Genomic DNA, 10,000 nt, shown 5'->3' with positions numbered 1-10,000 from the left:
GCAAGCTGGTTTCGAGAAATAAGTTGCCGGCCGTGGGGAGGTCTGCATTTTTTGCAAGTAATGTACATTATTCCCAACGTGCGTAACATTATAATCATGCTAATAGAATTAACTTGATATCCTGGTGCAAACCGGAAAGTACTCTCTACCTATGGTAAGCAGCTCTTCTTGGAGAAGGACACTCCAAAATCAAACCATTGTTCTCTAGTCCTTGGGCTTTGTCCCATAGCCTCTGTACCGTGGTCTTCCACTGTATTTGGTTAGAAATATCACACTATTCTATCTGTTCCCTTTCCTCATTGGACTATTTTCCTTGTTGGTGCCCTTGGGCTTGTAGCATTCTGCTTTTTCGACTAGGTTGTAGCTTACCTAGTAGTAGTAGTTAGTAGTAGTAACAATAATATAAATAGATCTAACACATACGTACAGAGACCTCTTAGCTATGGTGAACAGCTCTAGTCTTGGGCAGTGCCATAGCCTTTGTACCATGGTCTTCCACTGTCTTGGATTAGAGTTCTCTTGCTTAAGGGTACACTCAGGCACAATATTCTATTTGTTTCCTTATTTCCTTTCCTCACTGGGCTACTATCCCTGTTGAGACCTTAGGCTCATAGCATCTTGCTTTTTCCAACTAGGGTGGTAGATCAGTAATACTAATAACTAAAAAAACACGTTAAAAACTAAAAAAAAAACACGTTAAAACTAAAAAAAAAAACCCACTGAAAGAATATTTTGTCCATGAAAATACGAAAAGATTGGGACTTAAGAGATTCTAATATGTGAAGGAATTTGTAAGCAGATATTTAGAAATTTTATTAGATATGTCATTTATAGAATTCTCATTTTTATTTTGTAATTTTCCTCGCCACGAAGCCTCATTTCACATAATGCGAGGATTGCAGAGAGAAATATGGCTGGATTTTGACAAAGGGAATGCTGAAGTCTGTGTACTGCGGAGAAATCAAGTTAGGAGTTTATGAAGGTTTCACGGAGTATATTTGAAAGGAGGTACGTCAGATATTGCATTCCCCCCCCCTCCTCTCTCTCTCTCTCTCTCTCTCTCCTCTCTCTCTCTCTCCTCTCTCTCTCTCTCTCTGTCACTGATTCTGTTTTGTTCACTTATTCAATAATTTCCAGTTCTATCATTACTTCCTAAATACTACTACTACTACTACTACTCTCTCTCTCTCTCTCTCTCTCTCTCTCCCTCTCTCTCTCTCTCTCTCTCTCTCTCTCGCTTATTCACTGATTCTGTTTTTTCCCGATTTATTTGTTCATTAATTTCCTTCTCTATCAATGATTTCCTCCTAACTCATTTTTCTGCTCTCTCTCTCTCTCTCTCTCCCTCTCTCTCTCTCTCTCTCTCTCTCTCTCTCTCTCTCGCTTATTCACTGATTCTGTTTTTCCCGATTTAATTGTTCATTAATTTCTTCTCTATCAATGATTTCCTCCTAACTCATTTTTCTGCTCTCTCTCTCTCTCTCTCTCCTCTCTCTCCTCTCTCTCTCTCTCTCTCTCTCTCTCTCTCTCTCTCTCTCTCCTCGCTTATTCACTGATTCTGTTTTTCCCGATTATTTGTTCATTAATTTCCTTCTCTATCAATGATTTCCTCCTAACTCCTTTTCCTGCTCTCTCTCTCTCTCTCTCCTCTCTCTCCTCTCTCTCTCCTCTCTCTCTCTCCTCTCTCTCTCTCTCTCTCTCGCTATTCACTGATTCTGTTTTTCCCGATTTATTTGTACATTAATTTCCTTCTCTATCAATGATTCCTCCTAACCCCTTTACTGCTCTCTCTCTCTCTCTCTCTCTCTCTCTCTCTCTCTCTCTCTCTCTCTCTCTCTCTCTCTCTCTCTCTCTCTCTCAAATACACACACACACACAGATATATATACTATATATATATATATATATATATATATATATATATATATATATATATATATATATATATCCCCTTCTGAGTGGGGATACATTAACATGGTGAAAGGGGTTGTGTATCGCCGTGATCAGCAAAGCTGTACTAGTCAGGGGCACTCATACTAGGTTGGTTTGTTGTAAGCAATCAGACTAAAGTCTCCCACCATCATCAATCCGCACTGGCCAGCATGGTGATGAAAAATGGCCAAACCCCAGACGTGAATAAGGACATGTCTGAGGCCTTTGTCCTGCAGTGGACTAGAAACGGTGCAAGAAGAGAATTTTGAATAGGTATAGCATAATAAAGACAGAATTAAGCAGCCGAAAGGGGGAAGGGCGGTTGTTAGATAAGAATACTAAATAATTGATAGACGGAGATGGTTTGGACATGCTCTTCGCACTCCTCAAGAGAGATTAGTTCACTAAACGTTCAACTTGGCTCCACAGGGCACTAGAAAGAGTTGAAAGACCAAGGTCTACATGGCTGAGGACTATGAAGCGTGAAGTAGGAGATGATGAATGAAGTATTGAATTAAAAGCTCAAGATGGAGACGACTGGCGAAATCTAACCGAAGCCCTTTACGTCATTAGGCATAGGAGGAGATAATGATGATACTAGAAGAGTTGTTGGAAGACCCAGACCTACATGGCTGAGGACTATGAAGAGTAAAGTATATGATTAATATGAAGCATTGGTTTAAAAGCTCAAGATAGAGACGACTGGTGAAATCTAACCGAGGCCCTTTACGTCAATATAGGTAGGAGGAGATGATGATGATGATGAGATGACTTGAAGATAATGGTAGGGGGTAGATGGAGATGGTTTGGACATGCTCTTCGCACTCCCCAAGAGAGATTAGTTCACCAAACGTTCAACTTAGCTCCAAAAGGCACTAGAAGAGTTGGAGGACCCAGACCTACATGGCTGAGGATTATGAAGCAAGAAGTAGGAGATGATGAATGGAGAAGTATTGAATTAAAAGCTCAAGATAGAGACGACTGGCGAAATCTAACCGAGGCCCTTTACGTCAATAGGCATAGGAGGAGATAATGATGATACTAGAATAGTTGTTGGAAGACCCAGACCTACATGGCTGAGGACTATGAAGCGTGAAGTAGGAGATGATGAATAAAGTATTGAATTAAAAGCTCAAGATAGAGACGACTGGTGAAATCTAACCGAGGCCATTTACGTCAATAGGCGTAAGAAGAGATGATGATAATGATGATAATGATGATGATGATAATAATGATGATGATGATAATGCAGCGAACACACCCCAAACATTATACTTCTCCCACAAACGTCAAAAGAATAATTTGTACGTGAAATAATTAGCTCAGTCGCTTTGGGAATTAGGAAAATAAACACGACTTTGTACAATCCCTTTGATGTATCACAGTGGAATTCGACTGCAACCATTACATGAAAAGTAATGCTGATGTAACAAAGATGTACAGTTGATGTACAAAGGGATTTTGAAATGTACAAAGGCTTTTTGTAGATTATGGATATGAATTAGTATGCATTGCCCTGCTGTTAATGTAATTATTATTATTGTTATTATTATCATTATTATTATTATTATTATTATTACTATTATTATCATTATTATTATTACTATTAATAGTATAATTATCACTATTATTAGTATCATTATTATCATTATTATTATTACTATTATTAGTATCATTATTATTATAATTATTATCATTATTTATTATTATTATTATTATTATTAATATTGTCATTACTATTAATATTATTATTATTATCATAATTATTATCATTATCATTATTATTACTATTACTAGCTAAGCTACAACCCTAGTTGGAAAACCAAGATGCTATATGCCCAAGGGCTCCAACTGGGAAAAATAGCCTAGTGAGGAAAGGAAATAAGGAAATTAATATTACAATATGAGAAATAGTGAACAATTAAAATAAAATATTCTAATAGCAGTATGAACATTAAAACAGATATTTCATATATAACTATAAAAAGATTAAAGTCAACCTGTTCAACATAAAATCATTTGCTGCAACTTTGAACTTTTGAATGCCATTCTAAAGTTCAAAGGTCACTCATGAATGACAGAGCAAGGGACAGTGACAATGCCATAGAGACTGACTATATATACATATGATTAGCGCTCAAATACCCCTATCTATCGAGATGGGACCAGGGTGGGACAGGCAATGGCTACTGATGACTCCATCTTAAGCTAAGAAGGATGGTGAGGCTGCAGACACCAATAGAAACTATATGCGCCCAAGCTAGGACCAGGGAGGGGCCAGGCAATAGCTGCTCATGACTCGGCAGGTAGACTTATGGGCTCCACGAAACCATCCATCTTTGGCTCACAAAGGATGGTGAGGTTGCAGACACTAAATGAATCTTTATCCACCCAAGCTAGGACCTGGGAGGGCCAAGAAATGGCCGTGGTTACTCAGCAAGTAGAACTATAGGCTCCCCCAACTCCACATCCTTAGCTCGCAAGGATGGTGAGATTAAAGACACTACAAGAAACTATCGAGCTTGAGCGGGTTTCGAACCCCAGTCCAGCAGATCGCCAGACAGGGACTTTACCAATAGGCTACCACAACTGTACTGCTTACAGATACTTCCTTACATAAGCATATATCTAAGATTATTATTATTATTATTATCATTATTATTATTATTATTATTATTATTATTACTTGCTAAGCTACAAGCCAAGGGCTCAAACAAGGAAAAATAGCCCAGTGAGAAAAGGAAATAAGGGATATAAACGTACTACAAGAGAAGTAATAAACAACTAAAATTAAAATATTTTAATAACATTAACATTAAATTAGATCTTTCGTATATGAACTATATAAAAACTTAAACAAAACAAGAGGAAGAGAAATTAGACGGAATAGTGTGCCCTATTTTACCCTCAACAAGAGAACTCTAACCCAAGAGAGATTTACAAACTATAAAAAGTTAAACAAAACAGGAGGAAAAGAAATTAGATAGAACAGTGTGCCCAAGTGTACCCTCAAGCAAGAGAACTCTAACCCAAGACAGTGAAAGACCATATCATAGAGGCTATGGCACTACCCAAGACTAGAGAACAATGGTTTGGGTTTGGAGTGTCTTCTCCTAGAAGAGCTGCTTACCATAGCTAAAGAGTCTCTTCTACCATCAATTTTTCTTCCCAGATTGAATTGAACACAAGGAAACTATTTTAATTTTCTATAATTATAAAGTAAAAAAATAACGTTTTTTCTCGCATTATTTAAGAGCAGTGAAGGAACTATGCCCTTATGCAAATTGATATCGGTAAATTATTAATACACTGGCTTTGTGAATTATTCATTATCAGTCTCTCTTCTTCTTTTTTTTCTCATTCAGGACACGCACACACGCACGCACACGCACGCATACACACACGATATATATATATATATATATATATATATATATATATATATATATATATATATATATATATATATATATATATATATATATATACACACACATATATATATATGTATATATATATATATATATATATATATATATATATATATATATATATATATACTGTATATATATGTATGTATATATATATATATATATATATATATATATATATATATACATATATAAACTGTATATTTAAACAACAACAATAACAACAACAACAAATGCAGCCGTTTCTAGTCCACTGCAGGACAAAGGCCTCAGACATGTTAATCCATGCTTGGGGTTTGGTCAGTTTCCATTACAACGCTGGCCAGTGCGGATTAGCGATGGTGGGAGATTTTCGTGTGATCGCTCGCAGCAAACCAACCTAGTATTGTTGGCCCTGACTAGTACAGCTTTGCTGAGCATGGCGATACGCAAACCTTTTCACCACATTATGGTATCTCTACTTAGAAAGGGTTATATATACATATCGAGATATATATATATATATATATATATATATATATATATATATTATATATATATATATAATATATATATACTGTATATATATATATATATATATATATATATATATATATATATGTATATATATATATATATATATATATATATATATATATATATATATATATATATATCTATTGTGTATGTACTATTTCTATTTAACATAACGTCTTATAATGATTTAATAGATTTTCATCAGTCTTAAAATTTCCTTAATCCAAAATATTCTACATTCTACAAAATATAAAGGCAATAATAAATATGGCTTAACAGATCTATAAGCATTTATGACAATGTAGTTAAACTTTAGGAAGTTTCTCTATATACTCTATACAGACTTTTAATCTTCAATGTAATTATATAACAAAGAAAATTTGGTTATTATTATTATTATTATTATTATTATTATTATTATTATTATTATTATTATTATTATTATATTATTATTATTATCATTATTATTATTAGCTAAGCTACAACCTTATTTGGAAAAGCAGGGTGTTATAATCCCAAGGGCTCCAACAAGGAAAATAGCCCAGTGTAGAAACGAAATAAGGAAACATAGAATAGACTGCTTATCATTATTATTATCATTATCATTATCATTATTATTATTAGCTAGGCTACAACCCTATTTGGAAAAGCAGGATGCTATAAGCCCAAGTGCTCCAACCAGGAAAATAGCACAGTGTGGAAAGGAAATAAGGAAACATAGAATAGAGTGCCTGGTTGTACACTCAAGCAAGAGAACTCTAACTTGAAACAGTGGAAGTCCATTGTACAGAGGCTATGTCACTACCCAAGAATAGAACTCACCATAGCTACAGAGTAATAGTTTGTTGTTTTGCCATCAGAGACAATGAAAAAGAAAAATTATTCAAAATAACTTTTTCTTATCATAACGATGGACTATCTTGACATTTCTATTGTATTAACAATGCTGTTGCATCAATAGAGTTTTTGGAAGTTTCAGAAGTAAAAAAAGCATAAAAAACATAGAGAACTTACTTGAAATTTGGCATCTGGCCAGAAGCAGAGGCAAGGGCTAGGAAGACTGTGAGAAAAATGATAGACATCCTGGGAACTGTTTCTTCACGCCACTGCACTTGGCTTGATTTCAGTTGTGCCTCTTGGTGAAAGAACCTCAGTTTATAGTTTGTGGCTATATGGTTTAGTCCTCAACACTGGAAAAAAGGAGAAAGGTGGCATTATAAACTGTGAAGTTCTGAAAATCTTTTAGTCCTTTTTTATTGGAAAAATGGAGAAAGGTGCCATTAGAAATTGTGAATTTATGAAAATCTTATAATCCTTCTCACTGGAAAAATAGAGAAAGGTGCCATTACAAATTGTGAATTTGTGAAAATTTTATACCCCTCTTCGCTGAAAAAAAGGGAAAAAGCTGCCATTAAAAATTGTGAATTCGTGAAAATCTTATAGGCCTACTATTCACTGGAAAAAAGGAGAAAGGTGCCATTACAAATTGTAAATTTGTGAAAATCTTACAGTCCTTTTCACTGGAAAAATGGAGAAAGTTGCCAGTATAAATTGTGAAGTTGTGAAAATTTTATAGTCCTCTTCACTGGAAAAAGGAGAAAGGTGCCATTAAAAATTGTGAATTTGTGAAAATTTTATAGTCCTCTTCACTGGAAAAAGGAGAAAGGTGCCATTAAAAAATGTGAAATTGTGAAAATATTATAATCCTTTTCACTGGAAAAATGGAGAAAGGTGCCATTATAAATTGTGAATTTGTGAAAATCTTATAGTTCTCTTCATTGAAAAAAAGGAAAAAGGTGCCATTAAAAATTGTGAATTTGTGAAAATTTTATAGTCCTCTTTACTGGAAAAAAGGTAAAAGGTGCTATCAAAAATTGTGAAAAGGACTATAAGATTTTCACAAATTCACAATATTTAATGGCACCATTCACCTTTTTTTTTTCCAGTGAAGAGGACTATTCAAAATAATTTTCAAAATGATTTTCACTCTATTTTTTTAATTCACCCAAAAGGAAGTGATTGAAAAAATAAGAATATAAGAATATTGATAAAATAGCTAAATAACAAGAATATAAGAATATTGATAAGATAGCTAAATAATAAGAATATAAGAATATTGATGAAATAGCTAAATAACAAGAATATAAGAATATTGATAAAATAGCTAAATAATAAGAATATAAGTATATTGATAAAATAGCTAAATAACAAGAATATAAGAATATTGATAAAATAGCTAAATAATAAGAATATAAGAATATTGATAAAATAGCTAAATAACAAGAATATAAGAATATTGATGAAATAGCTAAATAATAAGAATATAAGAATATTGATAAAATAGCTAAATAACAAGAATATAAGAATATTGATGAAATAGCTAAATAATAAGAATATAAGAATATTGATAAAATAGCTAAATAACAAGAATATAAGAATATTGATAAAATAGCTAAATAACAAGAATATAAGAATATTGATGAAATAGCTAAATAATAAGAATATAAGAATATTGATAAAATAGCTAAATACATACATATACCAAAGGCACTTCCCCCAATTTTGGGGGGTAGCCGACAACAACAAAAAACAAAACAAAAAAGGGGACCTCTACTCTCTACGTTCCTCCAGCCTAACCAGGGACTCAGCCGAGTTCAGCTGGTACTGCTAGGGTGCCACAGCCCAACCTCCCACATTTCCACCACAGATGAAGCTTCATACTGCCGAGTCCCCTACTGCTGCTACCTCCGCGGTCATCTAAGGCACCGGAGGAAGCAGCAGGGCCTACCGGAACTGCGTCACAATCGCTCGCCATTCATTCCTATTTCTAGCACGCTCTCTTGCCTCTCTCACATCTATCCTCCTATCACCCAGAGCTTTCTTCACACCATCCATCCACCCAAACCTTGGCCTTCCTCTTGTACTTCTCCCATCAACTCTTGCATTCATCACCTTCTTTAGCAGACAGCCATTTTCCATTCTCTCAACATGGCCAAACCACCTCAACACATTCATATCCACTCTAGCCGCTAACTCATTTCTTACACCCGTTCTCACCCTCACCACTTCGTTCCTAACCCTATCTACTCGAGATACACCAGCCATACTCCTTAGACACTTCATCTCAAACACATTCAATTTCTGTCTCTCCATCACTTTCATTCCCCACAACTCCGATCCATACATCACAGTTGGTACAATCACTTTCTCATATAGAACTCTCTTTACATTCATGCCCAACCCTCTATTTTTTACTACTCCCTTAACTGCCCCCAACACTTTGCAACCCTTCATTCACTCTCTGACGTACATCTGCTTCCACTCCACCATTTGCTGCAACAACAGACCCCAAGTACTTAAACTGATCCACCTCCTCAAGTAACTCTCCATTCAACATGACATTCAACCTTGCACCACCTTCCCTTCTCGTACATCTCATAACCTTACTCTTACCCACATTAACTCTCAACTTCCTTCTCTCACACACCCTTCCAAATTCTGTCACTAGTCGGTCAAGCTTCTCTTCTGTGTCTGCTACCAGTACAGTATCATCCGCAAACAACAACTGATTTACCTCCCATTCATGATCATTCTCGCCTACCAGTTTTAATCCTCGTCCAAGCACTCAAGCATTCACCTCTCTCACCACTCCATCAACATACAAGTTAAACAACCACGGCGACATCACACATCCCTGTCTCAGCCCCACTCTCACCGGAAACCAATCGCTCACTTCATTTCCTATTCTAACACATGCTTTACTACCTTTGTAGAAACTTTTCACTGTTTGCAACAACCTTCCACCAACTCCATATAACCTCATCACATTCCACATTGCTTCCCTATCAACTCTATCATATGCTTTCTCCAGATCCATAAACGCAACATACACCTCCTTACCTTTTGCTAAATATTTCTCGCATATCTGCCTAACTGTAAAAATCTGATTCATACAACCCCTACCTCTTCTAAAACCACCCTGTACTTCCAAGATTGCATTCTCTGTTTTATCCTTAATCCTATTAATCAGTACTCTACCATACACTTTTCCAACTACACTCAACAAACTAATACCTCTTGAATTACAACACTCATGCACATCTCCCTTACCCTTATATAGT

The 10,000-nt window shown here is 35.2% G+C and overlaps 1 protein-coding gene across 1 annotated transcript in view; it reads right to left on the bottom strand.

Annotated features, from left to right (window-relative positions):
* LOC137622879 (glycine receptor subunit alpha-4-like) overlaps nucleotides 1-7,072 on the bottom strand; it is a 42,121-nt gene extending 35,049 nt beyond the window's left edge. The window contains exon 1 of the mRNA XM_068353449.1: nucleotides 6,894-7,072. Coding sequence (XP_068209550.1) covers nucleotides 6,894-6,961 — 68 coding nt within the window. The 5' untranslated portion in view covers nucleotides 6,962-7,072. The remainder of the gene's footprint in view (nucleotides 1-6,893) is intronic.
* Between the last annotated feature and the right edge of the window lie 2,928 nt (nucleotides 7,073-10,000).

This window comes from Palaemon carinicauda, chromosome 2 (assembly GCF_036898095.1).
Source record: "Palaemon carinicauda isolate YSFRI2023 chromosome 2, ASM3689809v2, whole genome shotgun sequence".
Lineage (NCBI taxonomy): Eukaryota > Metazoa > Arthropoda > Malacostraca > Decapoda > Palaemonidae > Palaemon > Palaemon carinicauda.
This window is presented reverse-complemented; position numbering and strand designations above follow the sequence as displayed.